This window comes from Pungitius pungitius, chromosome 7, assembly GCF_949316345.1.
Source record: "Pungitius pungitius chromosome 7, fPunPun2.1, whole genome shotgun sequence".
In the NCBI taxonomy this organism is placed as follows: domain Eukaryota; kingdom Metazoa; phylum Chordata; class Actinopteri; order Perciformes; family Gasterosteidae; genus Pungitius; species Pungitius pungitius.
In genome coordinates, this window is record NC_084906.1 from 4,115,298 (window position 1) to 4,132,382 (window position 17,085).

At 42.4% G+C, this 17,085-nt stretch overlaps 1 protein-coding gene across 1 annotated transcript in view; it reads left to right on the forward strand.

Moving 5' to 3' along the window:
* Positions 1-206: 206 nt before the first annotated feature.
* The window catches only part of brinp3a.1 (bone morphogenetic protein/retinoic acid inducible neural-specific 3a, tandem duplicate 1), a 35,299-nt gene continuing 18,420 nt past the window's right edge, over positions 207-17,085 (forward strand). Inside the window, exons 1-4 of the mRNA XM_037468947.2 lie at positions 207-836; positions 1,130-1,437; positions 12,480-12,670; positions 13,914-14,098. Of these exons, the coding sequence (XP_037324844.1) occupies positions 1,184-1,437; positions 12,480-12,670; positions 13,914-14,098 (630 nt within the window). The 5' untranslated portion in view covers positions 207-836; positions 1,130-1,183. The remainder of the gene's footprint in view (positions 837-1,129; positions 1,438-12,479; positions 12,671-13,913; positions 14,099-17,085) is intronic.

Here is a 17,085-nt window from a genome sequence, read left to right on the forward strand (position 1 = left end):
ATATGCGTATTAAAAGCAGGAATAATTTATGTCAGTTTACTAAAAGGAGACATGTGATTCATGCACATCGGCATCCTCTGACCATCGGCTCATCTAACCTGCCCCCCACCCGTCCGAATACCTCCTACTCTCACTTCCTCCAGTTAGGTCTGAGCCAACCGGGAGTGCGCTCGATGCTGGAATAAATTAAATTGGGTGCTGTGTGGTACGGACGGGAGGAGGGGGAGAGAGAGAGACAGACAGAGAGACAGAGAGAGAGGGAGAGCTCCGCGAATGTCATCCACTCGTTCAGTGCGCTGGGAGCCCAGGCACCGTCAGCAGCTCTCCGCGCGCCCCGACACCTTCCAGCAAACAGCAGAAATGAGTTAGAGGGCAGCCACTGGAGTCGCTTCTCGCGTGCGCGGGTGGTCGTTTGGACCCTGCACATTAAGCGAATCTAAAGCCTATTAGTGCAGTGTTTAAAGATGTGGTCCAGCTGGGATGCTGGAGACTGTGCGCTGTAGATACTCGGTGTGCGCTGCGAGTCATCCCGTTGGATTGGACATACACTGACCATTGCGCAGCGTCTGAGTCGGAAATATGCCGCTGTGACAAAGAGGACAAGAGCGCGCCCCAAGGAGTTTGGATGTCATCTTCTTCGCTAAAGTTGCGTTGCGCCTAATTGTGCGTTTGTTTGCGTCTGGCAGTTTGTGGCGGTAATTCCGCACCCGAGAAAAAAAGAAAAAAAAAAGTCCTTTGCCAATGTTGCCGCGTCCATGCGCCGAACCCAACTTCACGGTCCTATCAGGTGATTTTGTGGAGACCAATTTCCAGCAGTCACGGGCTTACAAAATAAGGTAAAAATCATCATTTTAATTTAAAAACAGAATTTTACAACTTGCATTTCTAACAACTTATTTGAAAATCTAATCGACTTCATTATCTATATTGAAAGCACTGTAGGCGCTCTATCGTCGGAAACTAGTGACCCTTTGTCATCTTTTTTGACCTGAAAACCCCACTGAGGAATTGTAGTGCTCTCAGATCATCTGTATCCCACTCACGCCCAAACCCCACTTCCCACCTTATTGTTAGGTGTCTGCCGGGCTTCATCTCCTCTCCCTCTTCCTCCCCTTTCTGCTCGCGGCAGGACTCATCTGGAGTGCAGGGAGAATGAGGAGTCACCGGGGCCGGGGGAAGCAGCATGAGTGGCCCGTGCATCTCCGTTAGACTGACGGCCCTCATGTTTCTATGGAAGTGGGCAACACTGAGCCTGCTCCAGAGCTGGGTGTCCGTAGGGGCCGGGGCGGCCGACCCTGTCCCGGCTGGCTTGGGCGGCTTCACGGGGCCGCTGGGCTGGCTTCTTTCGGACAAGGGTCCCTTTCACCGCTCCCAGGAGTTTGTCGATTTCACAGAGCGCTACCAACAAGGATTCACTACCAAGTACAAGATATACAGGTGAGAGGCAACGGCGGGGTCGGGGGAAGAGGAAGGTCTATTGGTAAATGAACTAAATGCTGTGTGAGATGTTGTGTAATTACTCAAAGCCTTTTTTGACCTTTTGTTCCATTTTGACATTTTTTTGCAGTAGAAGACATCACATAATACCTTTCTTTGCACTCGGAAATTCAGTAGGCAGAAAACTGTGGGATAAAGCGATGAGGACTTAAAACATTAAAATAAAAGCTCTGCACGTGAAAGCTTCTTTGGGTGTGACTGGCTGCTTCCTCTTATTGTGGCTTCCAGAAACATACGGTTTGAGTTTGATATAAACCCTCAGAATGCTGCATATCAGTGGAAACTGAAAGTGGAGATACCGCAGGAGGGTTTTGGGCAAAGCAGCGGGACGTAACAGATATCTGACTGAGGCAGTCGATGTGTGACAGTGGGTAGACAGGATGGCTTCAGAAGTGTGTGTGGTTGGAAGTATAGTGCGTGTGTGTGTGTGTGTGCATGCTGTAAAGCAGCAGCAAATTGAAAGCTTGCAACTAAAAAAATGTTTTTTCTCCCATATTTTGAGAAAACATGGGAGCCACCAAGACTCATTTAGTTGTCACGAAATAGTAAATAATAAATGTTGTTTCAAAGTAGTGTTCTTAATCTGTATCTCTGGACTTGAGGCTGACATGGTCCTCTAACGGTCAAAAGATTTCTCGGATCCAGTGAAACCTTTTCAAATTGCATCTTTTTCCTGTAATCACCAACAGTGTCGGGTTTTCCGATTTGATTGAAACATGGATGCAGCCTATTCCGTTTTCCGCCGGCAACAACAATGAGCCGACCGCCATTGGGCGGGCGTTCTGTATGCGGTGTACTGTGCCAGGTAAAAGTGTTGTCATACCTCCTGACAAGAGCGACGCTGGCAGGGCATACACCGCCGTGAAGTGGGCTGATTCCAGCTTAACAGAGGTTTGACTGACACTGGCATTTAGCAGCTGACAGCAGTGACAATGCCAGGGTAAGATAGAGACCGTAGCGCTGTTGGCTTCCTCACATCCATCCCTGCCTCTCTGCTGGCCTCTTCTTGCCGTCTCTATACCTCCTTCTCTCCCCTCTTGCGGTTTTATTCTTCTCAAAATTTACAGTTTTTTATTTATCGACCCCTATCAGCAAATACACAGGACTTAAAACTCTACTAGTCTGAAGCCTTCACCTCCCCATGAGCTACATTTGCCTATCTGGTTTCTTCTGACCAGTTAGAGCAAAAACCAAATAGAAAAAGTTAAGTGGAAGAAAACTAGGATCTTGAAAAGGTGGAATAATGTTTCTGCGGTGTCATCGGCTCTACCTGCTTTGCATAACAAGTCTTTGCAGGTTCAAATGTCTCTTGCACCCGAAGCATCGTCACACATCGCTGAGTAGTGAAGAGATCAGAAGTGCCCTCAACAACGGGCTCAACAGTTTTTTGTGACTCTTTCATTTAGAAAAATCTCGGCAAAAAACACTCTGGGTAATTTGTATCGATCCACAAAAACTGCTCTGCTTCTCGTAGACGCCCTGCAGCCGTTTCGTGGAACTGTAAATGACTTGTTATTGGTTCTTGGACCGTCGCCACTACGTGTTGTAATCCCAAAATGTGAGTCCAAAACCCAAACTGGTCCCTTGTAGAACTGCGAAGACGCCAACATTTTCTTAGTCGAACAGGTATTCTCTCTACATTTGTGATCCTTGCTGAGGTAGAAAGATTCTCTGGAAAAGCACGCGGTTGACTGAGATAATCAAGGATGAACAAGTCTCTTATTTTAATTAACCACCAGGTTAAAAATGAAAACATGAAAATCCAACCTCCTGTTTTTTATCTCCACGTTTTTTTCTCAGTTCCTCTCACTGTCCCCTGTTCTCTCCCTTCCTCCCACCCATGTCAAATGATCTCCAACCAATTGCTCTCCCTCGCTCATAAATATTCTCCAGAGCTCAGTTGGCCTTTCCCATCAGGGGCCAGAAGAGAGGGAGTTGGGGATGAAGCGGTGGTGGGGGGTGTGGGGGGGGGGTGGTACTAGATGAGGTTTTTGGTTGAGAAGAAGGCACATGGGAGGGACCAGAGCTGTATCCCCCCCTGCTGGCTTACCACTGCACCAGAACAGCTTGTGGCCATTCTAATCATAATTTAAAAAAAATGGAAATTTGAACGGAGTCAACCTTTCATCTTCTGTCTGGATTGCGCTAAAAAGGACGCGTTTAAAAGCTGAGCGAATTACAGCTTTCTGCCACATCCATGTAATGTGAATCATTATGAAAAATGTGGTTTTCAAACTGCGAGCCCTCCAAACAAAAGAAAGACGAAGCCATTAATAAATGGATTGAGCTTTTTCATAAGCAGTTTAAAAAAAGGAATAGGAGGCACTTTACAATATTAGTTCCACTGTCATTTCAGGAAAATGCACCTTTATGTGAGTAATAATGGAGGTTTTTCCAATGCAAGAAAAGAATCAGACTTATTATATTTCCTCAGCCATTCCATTATTTTCATTCTTTGTCCACTCCTGGCTTGAACATCCCCCTAAAAGCTTTGCGTCAGTTTCCCTACACCAAGAGCAGTCAGCGGGTTGCATGTTTCCTCGTCCGCCAGAGACACTCAGGTGCATGGAAAGAGACACAATCAGTTGGCATCATTTCTTTATTGACTGCTCTTGTTCACACTGATAGAAACATGTCTCTGCAGTTGCAGCTGCTACGTACGCATCAGAGGTGGAAATGTAGTACGTGGAATGAACAAAAGCTTGTTTCATTTAATGATTTAGGAGCTTGCGTGGTGGTAAAATCATTCTCGGGAACGTGAGCTCTGCAGTTGATCCCAGAGACAGCAAAATATGAGTCAAAACGTCAGCTCCTCCTTTCGTCTTCTTGGGCCATAACTTTTATTTCACGCTTCATCCCCCACGTTCTTTCTTCTCTTTTCTCCTGTCCGCCCACCCGCTATTACGTTGTCTTGGTGCGATGCCATGATTGGTCTACTGTGACAAGGAGTGATCACTTTCAATTACATGCAAACATCTTTGTAAGATCACACTTCTGCAGTCCATTCTCTCTACAATCAGGGAGGGAGCCGATTATTTTCTCACCCTGCATTAATAATGCTATGCCAAATTGGTGGCCGTAATGCAACCGGTGAATAACTCTTGGATGTGAGGCACGAAATAGCCCCGCACAATCTCCACGAGTTGGGTCAGCGGAGTATTTGACTTTTTTGACATTGCTCCCTCTGATCCTATCCAAGTAGTGTGCCTAAACAAAGCAAACTTTCACAGCTTCCCTGGAGGATTTCGTGATTTATGTCACACGACTAACACATAGAATGGGATGTGAGTAATTAATATTCATTTTTACCCACTAATGCCATCAGAAACAGTTTAAAGAGTTTAAAAAAGCAGATAACTGCATTCTGGATTTGAGTTCAAGATGTCATTGACTTCAGGCTCGTGCTGTTCACTTTAAATCAGCAGGTGACATTTATCTACTGACAAATTAGCTGTGAATGCAGCAGTGCAGTGTCTGTAAAGCTCAATGTTACTGATAACCTCATATTTGTCACACACATGTTCTCTCTCTCTTTCTCTCCCCTGGGGGGCTGCAGCAGTAACTCTCCCTGACAGGTGAACTGGGGACTCGGTTGCTTGTTTTGCGCTTATTTCAAGCGATTTGGGGATAATGGGATTCATGGGCAAGTACAAAAAGGTAACTGAAATAAAACTGTTTGACTATGCTGCCTAATTACCATAAACAATTAACCGATGCAAATTCTTTTCACACTTCATCTCGTGCCGGCGCGGTTTCTTTAAAAGGCACAACACATTCCGTCACTTTCCCTCTGCCCCTCTAGTCCCCTGACAAACGTAACCAAAATCCAATCTGACCTTGTGCAATCTGTTTGTTTGTTAAGCATCGATATATTAGTGTTTCGAAATTGTTATGGGGAAGATTGACTGCAAACACACAGCATAACGGGCCGAGAGCGAGCAGAATTGCTTCCCGGGAGCCGGTTTTCATGGTATTTGCAGTTTTCTGTCATGCATGTATGCGCTGTGCAATGACAGAGCTGCGGTGAAGTCAAGTCTATCCTCCTCCACACAGAGGTTGAATGTGTCTCCGGGACAGAAGCAGAGCAGCCTCCTATTCGTGTTCACCAGCAGCGACGGCAGTGACGAGGACTTCATCGAGCACGAAGCTTATGGCTTCTGACAAGTGTGCGATGGGGGAGTGATCAGGACCGGAGGTCGGCGGAAGCAGCTTTTTATGATAAACAGCCTCAGCATGAGTGTTTACCTTTTATTTCATACGGATGACGTAGGCTATCATCATTTGTTCAGGGAAGGTCGTCCTCTGAAGGACAGTTCAGCAAGATTTTTGAAATGAAAAATAACCCGAAAACAGCCTGAAATCTGATCTCGTGAACGTCCAATTGGAGGATTTGTTTGTTAGCGAGTTGTGAATCAAAAATGTAATACCAACATATCCCCAAGTAATGCAGCTCTTCATAGCACAGTGAGTTATGTCTACACAAAAATACACTCAACACAGTCTTATGAACCTTAAGAATTAAAGAATTAAAACATTTATTTACCATTTGAGCCGCTAAGCTCTAAACACAATTGCCATGCTTTTTATCATCACTTCTCTTCATTGTGACACATTTAATTACAAAGGTCAAAAATAGGAATGAACTAGAAGGCCAGATTAAAATAAAAAAAATTAAAAACATTACGGTTAACGTGTGACACAGTTTGATTTAAATGGAGCTTAAGCACGTAGGTGGTGACGCTTTGTTTACAGCTCGAGTGAATATCATCTTAAGAAAGCCATGCAGGCATGTCATTGACAGAAAGCCACAGCAGGGTTTAGCGCGAGTGTGAATGCTCAGCGTCTATTAGCGGTATTTGCATGGCTCATTATGTACACAATGTGATTCCAAGCATTCCTTGTTTTCTCTGTGAAGAGTAGTCTCTTGTCAACAGTGTTATGACAAATAGCGGTACAAAAGAGATCAGCAGTCTTTATGGCAGCAAACCCTCCAGTAAATCAAACTCTCTCCCTGGCTTTCGCTTATCAGAGCTTCAGTAATATTCATAGCAGCAACAAATCAATAAAGCAATGGCTTTTTTAACTAAACTCACCCTCCATTGTTGCTGTATTTTTTTTTTTTTTTTGCTGTACACTATTTCACGGTTGCACAAAGCTGGTTTGAGTTTGAATTACCGCCCTATGCAATCCTAAAATGACACCTTGTTGTTTTCTTTTTCATCCAAGAGAAAAACAGCTGTTAAGACAAATGTGTGAAGTTTTTAAAAATGGTTTTGGAAATAAAAGTTAGAAATCAGTCTTTATGTCAACAAAAGGAAAAGCCTTTGTTCCTTGAGAGAGGTTCTCAAGGAATAAGGGTAAACAGGATTGTTTGTCTGACCAAAAAGCACACAAACACAGACCAACAAGCAACAATACCCACATCATAATGTGTTAGGAGGAGGAAGTCGAGGCGGTGGAGAGGGCCGAGGCGGCAGGCAGTTTATCAACAGAGTAATTAGTGAGAAGTGTCAGGTTATTAGGGCCACTGTGTACCCCTGTACACAGCGATTGTTAATCATTCGGTAGCCAAGCAGCTGATGCCAATCAGGAAGTTTCAGCGTTCACTAAGAACCACTTAACACTATGTTTTGAAACTGTAAAACACAGGAAACGTTCATCTGTACTTTTGCATTTACAGTAATCTGACACACAACGCTATTGTGTCAAATGTGATTGTTGTATGCAGGACATTTAATTAGATCGCCTTCAGCATTGGTTGTTGTTTTTCTAGTGCGTAGAAATGAGGGTCATCTTAATGGCCTGCAATTGTGTTTTCAGCTTAAAGTGGCTTAATGACACGCAGTCCACCCAAAAACTGTTATCGAATGAATGTTGTCAGGTTATTACTAATATTTGCATTATACATAAAGGACAAACTGCTCAACCACGATATGAATGTAACGACAATTTAACGTAATTTGAAACTTAATTGCTTTAATAGGTAACAAAAAGACACAACATGTTGAGTTTTCTGCCCCAAAGTCCTCGCTTTTTCAGTAGACTCTGTCCAGGCCCATTATCATTGCAACTGTTGTCTTCTATTGTTACCCCTAAAGGCACCAAATAAATAATTACATTTTTTAACCGTGTAACCGACATCTTTTCTGCTGATTCTACGGATAACGCCTGGCTTCTTGTCTCCTACAGTCAAGCAATTCTTGATAGGAACACTCTGGCTTTTTGGGAAAAATCTTGATTTACTTTCTTTCCGAGCATGAGCTGAGAAGATTTCATACCACTGTGACATCTGCATGCTAAATATGTAGCTTCATCCAGCTAACGGTTAGTTTAATATGTAGGCGGATAACTTCACAGTAGTATTATGCATGTGGTTTCAAACCATCCATTTAGTATATATATTATACACTAAAATACTAAAATGGCTCTGTCTAAAGCTGTAGTGGATTAGGAGGAAAGCGTTTTCAAATGTTTGTGGCGATGGTCACACTCTTTAGGTAGTTATCGGGTATTTGAAGTGCGGATTTGGGATACACTACGAAGCTTCAAAGACAGAAACAAAGAGCATGCATCTGTGTGCTGCCCTGTTTAAAGGACCTCTCGGCTGGTTTGATAGGATTTTCACAAATTAATGGTCTGATGTTTGTTTGATGTTGTTGAAAAAACTGTTGGTGTCAATTTCTTGAAGCGTTCACAACCAGCAGCTATTAAGTACATCATTAAGCTCTCGTCCCTGGTCTTCATCTTGCTTTCGTTCCCCGTTGGTCTTCTCTGTGGGTATATTACTAAAAGACACTCCATCTTTTCCCCCCCCCCATCTCACTTCTATTCTCATTTGGGTCTCCAGCTCTTCTCTTCATCATCAGAAGCTCCATTAGCATGTATGTATGTATGTATGCCAGCATGAAGCTGACTTTCAGGAACATGCAGAAATGTGTGGAATCAGTTTTGACGTTATTCAGTAATAATGGCTCATATATATTTGGTATTATCAATGTCACATCAGATTAAAGGGAGAATACAAGGTATTTTCCTTGCATGGTCTTTCAAAATAAAAGTAAATCCTGAAGGAAGCTTGAAGGACTTTTATCTCATTTTGCATTGTTTCTCTTTGGGGAGGTCCTTGAAATAACATTGAGTCTACATCAACACACTGTTTTCACGCTGTATTTTGGTATCTAGGGTAGCCGAATTACATCCACACACACAAATATGCTCTTGCCGAGGCCATTTAAATTTCTTTTCGCAATGATTTGGGCATCCACACAAAAAAATGAATTCCCTTTCCAATGCTAAATTCTTTCATCAGATTTATGTGCCTATTTTACTATTCTTCTTTGAGACAGCAATGAAGTGCCCCCCACATTTTTAATTTATTTCTTAACATTTGAAGTATCTGTTATTCTCCATTTTTTTTCCTGAACAATTCAAATGTTCATATAGGGTGTTAAAATGTCCACTCTGTCAATGCTGACTGTTAAATACAAATCTCTCAACACTAGCCCGACTGAGACCTCAGCATACACCAGTCATTGATTGATGTCATGCTAGACTGATTGACAATGGCCAAAGAGGTACTTTAACCATAATTGATTTTTATAAAGCTTTATTTAAAAATAATCTATTCCAGTTACTTACATGTGACATAACAAAATTGTGCTTGTTATTTTTTGAAAACTGTGTTGTGGCCTTGTTTAGTTTCCAGTCATTCAACACATTTATGAAGCAGTATCAATATTGCGTGTAGGCCTGGCAGAAGCCCTTTATATAGACACACCCTTGGGTATTTTTCACAAAGAATAGCGACATTGCGGCTGAACTATGTTACATACAATAGTGTATGTGGGCCATGGCCACTATAATTTTTCCTTTGGTGTACAATAACATGTATAATACACTTCCAGTAAAACATTGTAATGGAACAACTTTAATAGTTGTGAACCTTCAAATGCATCACGGAAGGCTCCTTTTCTGCATTTTCAGGTTCAAAACTGCTTAGTTTGTTCCCTTTGTTGTAAGGACACATCGGGACGTGTCATGTGTGTAGCATTTCATTTTCTTTCACTTATTCTCCTTTTAACATGCCTCATCAGATAACATCAGCAATACTAGACACTCAGCGAGCCTGCTCAGTCACACACTCCTCCGAGCTGACACAATCGACATTGCTACACTCAGTGGTGTGTATCGACTGCATCCGCAGGTTATCCACCGGGTCGATCCCTTGATTTGCTCTGCTGGGCACCATGCGGCACCCTCAGGCTGCCTGTACGCTGTGATGGATCAGAGGCACCTGGGCCGTGATGGACAGGTCGCATGATACGAGTCCTGCCCTCTGATCGCGGACTCTTATTCCAGCGGCTCCTCGCCTCCTGGTGCACAGTGCTTCAGCTTGCTTCGGGCAGGGAGGGGGTGACAGATAGATGCACAGCAAGCCCCCTGCTGCAAGGAGCTGCAGGTGACATAAACTTTGTGTGTGCGTGCATCTTAGGGGAATTAAAGCTGAATTAAACCCTGCAGCCTTCCATGAAAAAACGCAAAATCCGTTTTTGTGTGTGTGTGCGTGCGTGGTGTGCTGGTGATGAGGTTGAGGTGAACTTCCAGCAGAGATCGGTGTGTGTGTGTGCAGTATCCTCCGGTTTGGCCGTGGCACCGCTCATATCCATCAGCGAGCAGCATAGCGAGAGCTTTGTGATGATCACAATTAAGTTCTGCCTCTTCCTCTCTCCGCTGCCCCCGTTCCTTCAGCCGGCCCCAGCGGACGTAGAGAATCACTAATGGCCGCTCGTTATAGGGAAACACAGACATGAAACGGGCCTTAATGAGCAGGTTTTCAGTTTTGTACTTTTCTCAGGGGGTCATTGTTGTTGGAGAGAAATTGATTGGCAGCTGGCCCGCACCCAGGGGGGCTCTTGGGATATTCTCAGCGATAGAGTTGTTGCAGCAAGGGCAGCTTTGTTTGGATGTTTGCAGCTGCAGGGTGTGTGAATGCATTTGCGTTAAGCAAGTGACTTTGCATGAGTGAATTGGTGTGCGTCGGCACAGCGTTGGAGCTTTAATGTTTGTGAGAGAGGGACAGACATCAGGCAACGCCAAAGTTGCACCTTTTAAAAAAACAAGGAGCAAGCGTTTTAAAGACAAACGGGTAGAGGATTTTATTTCTCAGAAACCATACAGGCATTTAAGCCACGCAGTGGTTGTTAGTATATTCTGTAAAACACTTTGTGCAGTCCTGTGATCTTGAAAGCCATCTTACATTCACTTTAGAGTGTTTGCCTCCTGTCAGAGCAGATTTGTATGCACGGTATGCACGGTTGGTGATGTATATAATGCTATGCTGATGACACGTTGGAAATGGCACTGAACAATCAATCAAGGCTAAATATAGATACACTGTGATGGGAATGTCTTTTTTTGTGACTAATCCAGTGAAGGAAAAACCAGACACATTTTAAGTTCTATCAAAATGAAAAAAATATATAAATAGAATTGCATGTCTAGCAAGAGATACCCGGTGTATTCAACCTTCACTATTCAATCAACCAACTGATCTTATGATACAATTCTTTCCCCCTCCCGTCCTGTTCAGTCCTACAGCCATGGCAGGAAGTTTCCAGCAAACAAGCTCTGATTTACTCACCTGCCCATCACCAAACTGCAGATATAGACTCTCTGGGAAGGGAATAAAGAATATAGCAGATAATAGGCATGTTCTCATTAGGTAGTGGGAACCAAACCAGAGTGTAAGGCATACTTTGACATTCACTCAGTCAGTTGACTGAAAAACAACTCCAAAGGAATGTCATTCCTTGTCTGCATATACCTTAAGTGGTAGTTTGCCCTTGTGTGTCAGGAATTTCTTTGTTTCAATTCAAGGCAACGGTCAAATTGGCAAATACATTGTGAAATTGGTATGCAAAATTGCAGAACTGTTAGGTGATCGATACTACTCTTATACCAGTTTCTCCCACACTGACTCTTTTTCAAATAATCAAATCAAGACAAGAAAAACATTGAATGGTTTAGCATTGAAGAAACTTTGTAAATTGTGTTTGTAACAACTGTAATCAAGTCAGATTGTTTTTTCGGAGAAGGGATTTGTTTCGCGTTTCTGCCATTCTTTGACATAACATGTTTTCGCTTGCTAACCCACTGCAGCCTTAAAAAGCAAATGCTAAGTGAAACTAAATATTAATGTCAGATTTGAGGTCCTTTTCCCAGGGGACAAGTAACCATCTATCCAGCAATTATTGAAATGCCTTGAATTTCTCCCCCGCTATGGGTAGAAACATGTTTTTTACCAGCTGCATTTGAATGGAACTAATCTATGCATCAAGCAGCAGCACTTAGTCTGCAATTGGTAGATAAAGGCAGCTGGCATGCTCCAAGGCCAGGCTGAATATCAAACAACTTCAGATGAAGCCCTGTTCCCTCCAAAATAAGCCCTGAAAGCAGCAAGACTCCATCCGTGATTATAGCCCGTCCAACCGCAGTCTCCAATAGTGACTCGAGATGAGAAAAGATTGCGCTATTATTTAAAATTGCTGGAGTAATACAATGTTTTTCACTATGGTGCAAAGCAATTCTTTGAGTTGGATGAGGAAATAGCATGAGCTCATTCATCAGAAACACTTCACTTGAAGCCCCTTGCTATGGCTTTCATAAGCAGAATGCGAATTTATATAAAATTATGTTATTGTTTGAGTTTCTAAAGAAATTTGTTAACTTCTTTCCTTTTTTTCTTATTTTTATAGTATAAGTAGTATAGTATTTGTCAACTGTATGCATTAACTTGTGGAGTGAGACAACTTGTGAGGGACACAAGCAGGGCTTGAAAATAATAATAATTCGCCCCTTTTGACTCTTTTTTTCTTTTCATTTAGTCTTTGCGTTGTCCGCATCATGTGTTGTTTCCATCGGACCGTGCAGCATTCATATGAGGCCTTTGCTTACACTTAGCATGTGTTTCTGTGACATTGCAGGGAGTTTGGCCGCTGGAAGGTGAACAGCTTGGCCCTGGAGAGACGGGAGAACAATGGCTTCGCCCTGCCATTGGACCCCGAGTTCCTCCAGACCATTAGGCAGCTGGGCAGGAGGCCCAGTCTCAGCGCCATCACTGACAACATTATCAGAAAATACGGAACCCACTTCCTGCTCTCCGCTACACTGGGAGGTAAATAAATGATGCTTCCTCTCTATTAATTAATCTATTTAATACAAGGAAAAAGCAGGTATTAATCAGTGTACCAATGTGGCCTGAATCCAGGGCCTGTTGAGAAACTTGACCAGTGTTGCAACTTTTGGAACCACGGTCTAAATTCCATAGTGACTGACAACTATGAAGTATTTAGTATTTAGCTCTCAGTCAGAAAGCAGTACATTTGAAAAGCTACGTCATGAATTTGCATCAAGAAAGTAGAAAAGGCTCAAAGGAATGTAGTTGCAGCTCATTTTCCTGACCACCTTCCCTGGACTTATCCATCCTCATGAATAACTGTCAAGTGAAGGGTCATTCTCATGCGAGTAATGCTTGAAAAACGTTTTACTTGTGTGCTCAAACAACTAAACACTAAATGTTGTCTCAGCTGTAACTGTGGGCTAGTCTAAGCAATTATTCCCCCCGATTCAAGATGTAAAATCTGTTTAACTTTCATCTATTGTTATGAAGGACAGTCAGACAACTGTAACGCCCATAACAAGCTCTCTTGGCTATCTGATGCACAATCTCTGTTGGCTCTTTTCATCCCATGCCCCCCTCTTGTGAACAAACTCTCAAAGCAATGATGAATACCAACAGTATTTAAAATAGATTGGAAAGGCATTCGAGTGCATCACAAGTTGCAATTAAAAAGGAAGTGCTTCAGCTAGAGCCGTGCCTTGAGCCAGTGTTCAGGTGCCTTAGGAAACATTTAAGAATCCATTCATATTGAGATAAACTCTATTACTTGTTATAATAGTAATAATTTAAAAAAATTGTACTGTTGTAAAGTAAATCTATTGAATATTCATTAAATTCACCTGGTTTCTGACAGATTTCAAGAGTTATGTCAATCTGGGACACTGTGGTGGAGAATAGTGTTGTATACTAACCTTCATGTGTTTGTTCTTACGCCTCTCCAAATTAAAAGACCATTCATACTCCCATAACACGTAATACTAGAAAGGATTTTCCCATCGATCTCTCACTCTTTTCCCCCTTCGGCAGCACGTCGTCCTCTGCAGGCTTTGGCTCTGTTGGGATTCAACGACTTTGATGTTGATGAAGCTTTTCATATTTGTGGCTCGATTGATCAGCCTATGTTACTGCATAATGACTGCTAGCAGGTGTTAATGGGTTGAAATGTATCACTACATAACTGAGCACATGTTGTCTGTCTACGTCCACTGGGTCATTAATGAAGTGTGCGTATTCATAGGGGAGGAGTCGTTGATGATCTTCGTGGACAAGCGGAAGTTGAGTCGGACTTCTGAAGCGAGCGAGTCCAACGGCACCGCCGTGACTCTGGAAGCTCTGCACCAGCTGGCTGCCTCCTACTTCATTGACAGGGAGAGCACCCTGCACAAGCTGCACCACCTCCAGATTGCCTCCACTGCCATCAAGGTAAAGAAAAAAGTGTGCTGCTCAGTAAAAGGAACAGGTACTCATTTGTGAGTGATTTAAATGGCCACCATTGCGTGAGTTCTTTTCATTTGCAGCCATTTCGTGAGGAGATCATTTGACTTGGCTTTTTTTTTTCTCCAAATGGATAAACGTGACTAATGTATTCATCAAAACATGGGAGCTCAATCACTAATGAATGAATTCAATAAGGGCCAGTAGGTAGCATTTGAATAGAAACTCTAAGCTATTATTGCCTCGTTAAATTATGGTCCAGTGTTTTATTTTGTGTTAAGTGTTTCTCTCTGTGAATTACACCCCTCTAACCATTATATTTTTTACTGGCAAACATTACATACACAGTTATTAAGTTACTGAACTTTTTGACACTGCATAAAAACATAATGATAACAAAATATTATGGCATCTTTATTTTGACATATTGACTCAAATTGTTTGATGGTGTGCGCACACATGCTGTGCTAATGAACGCTGTAACATCCAAATAGTCGGCTTGTTGGTTTAAATAGTAGTTAAATTACCTCTGGGACAAGACACAAAGATCAACCAAAACATTGCATTCAGTAAACAAAAAATATGAATTGCTGATTATAACCTTATGTTTGACGTCACGGAAGAAATTAAGAAAATGACCCCCAGTGATAAGAACTTGCCAATTATCTAGCACTTACTTCCAATTACTGTATGCAGTGGGCGACCCATCCACAGGCCCTCAGCGGGCCACCCTGGCCTGCTTCATATGCAGAATGTCATCATGCTGCGGACCAATAAACCATAATCTTAAAGACATTCAACAGACTATACCCTCTGTAGGGAATGATGAACTTAGGCTGCTTTTCCTTCTATTTTTAATTAATGAAGCCTTCATAGTAAATGCCTTTTAAGACCTCACCCAATGTTCCAGCCTGAAGCCCAGCAGCTGCGGTGATAGTTTCATAGGTTACCTCGGGTCACTTAAGAAGCATAACTCCTGCAAATGAATATTTCCATAATACTTAAAAGGGAAAATCATGACAAAACAATAGTCAGAAAACCTCTTAGTAGATTTATCTACCAATATATCTAAAAACTATTAGGTAACATGAGCCCGCAGTGGTTATCCACTCTTTTTTTCTTTCTTTTTTAAAAACTAGGAAATGGCCATCCCCTGTTAACAGGGTGCATCATATTTATGATACAATAAATTAAGTATACTTGTCCTAATTGGCAATAATAATTTCCATGCACTAATTCTGTTCTTCATTTACCTCTGATTACTTGAAGCATCACATGTCTCTGATGATTTTCACAAGATGTTCCACAGCTAAATTTCTTGTCAGTTTCTTGTACTACCGAGTCGTCCAAATAAAACAAAATAATCCAGCATGCTGCTCGTTTACGCACTTTTTAAAATTTCTCCTCACTGTCACCTGGATAGCATCGCTTCTCAGTCGCTCCCAAAACGGTTGTCTTTGAATCCATAGTCCAATGTTTATTTATCCTTCCATCGTCTCGCCGTGGAAATGATCCCGCTTAGTCTCTTTAATATATCCATTGCTTTCAGGGCATCTCTTTACTGCCGATTGGCCCGTGGTACAACTAACCTGAGCAGCTTCCAGGGAGGTTGCTTTGCTCAGCTCAGGTTTAATCGTCTGCGACTGTGTGAGATGTGTCAGCATTTCTTTAGAGCTATATTTCCAGTGACACAAATTTCCATCGCTTGCACTGAATTTTACTGTTTTAGTTTCTGTGTAGCTAGAAATTTGCCTGCCAGGAAAACATGTTTTTTAGAATGAGAATCAGAACCCGTGACTGAGCTGTCTTTGCCAGCCTTTAGCTGCATCATGACGGTAGTGTATTTAACAGTAACCATCTAAAATGTGTATGAAAATGTAAAGGTTTTCTTTTTGATGTGGTAAAGCATCGATTTAAAATAAACATATAGGAATCTTGCCACACAAATGCCTTTTCCTTAGGGCAGTCATGGGTGCCACTTCACTTCGTCCTACATCCATTTTCATGAAATAATACCGTTGATGTGAGTAGTGTTTGAGAAAGTAACAACCTGCCTTTGTTAACTAATATATGTAAATGCATTGTAATAGAAATTCAAGTGAAAAAACTATAAAAGAATTCTTCATGATGCTGATCAATCAAACATAGAAAGTCTTCCCTGCCAATCTTTTGTTTGCACCTTATGTTGCTTTCAAATGACATGGGAATAAAAACGCACACGTTCCCACTCAGTGAGCGAACGAGAGTCCGACCAAAGGAAGAGATGAAGCAGGCAGTATTGTTTGCTTACCTCTTCACTCTTTCATCTGTGCACATGCTCATCTACGGACCGCCATGCTCTGCATATCAAGATGTAAACGTCCCCTTGCATCTTTTGGTGCTTGCTACCTTCAGGGTGTGTTCATTCATCACTCTTGTCGGTTGATATCAAGCTGAATTAATCGAATTGGCTGAGTTTGCCCTTCGCACTGCAGACTGAATCCTCTTTCCCTTCTGAGGAATAATTCTCCTCACCTGGGTTTACGCCTGCTTGTAGTAAACAACCGATTAATGTCATGGGCTGTAGGTAATGTCAACAACATGCCGAACCAACCCGTCCGGGACCCTGTCAGCTTCTGTGTGTGCTGTGCATACAGCAGCCTCTGCATGGTATTTTTTCTTTTATTGGATGTAGCAACTGTAAACAAACCTGGCTACTAGACCACTATTCATTGGCTTAAGTTCCAGCTGTAGTTACAATTGACATGTTCTACCATTGACTTTGGAGAAATCCAGGTCTATATCCTTCTTGTTTAACCCTTTTTCTGAGCTGCAGCCCATTTTCATTGCCCCTCCGGACAGTCCATCCCAGATAAAACTGTACATTATCTCAAGTGAATTGGCTAAACGGTGTTGAGCCAATTTGGCAGCCTCCTTTGAACAAAGTTGCTGCTAGAAAAAGCTGAAATGAAAATTAAAAGAGCCCCCTCTGAGGT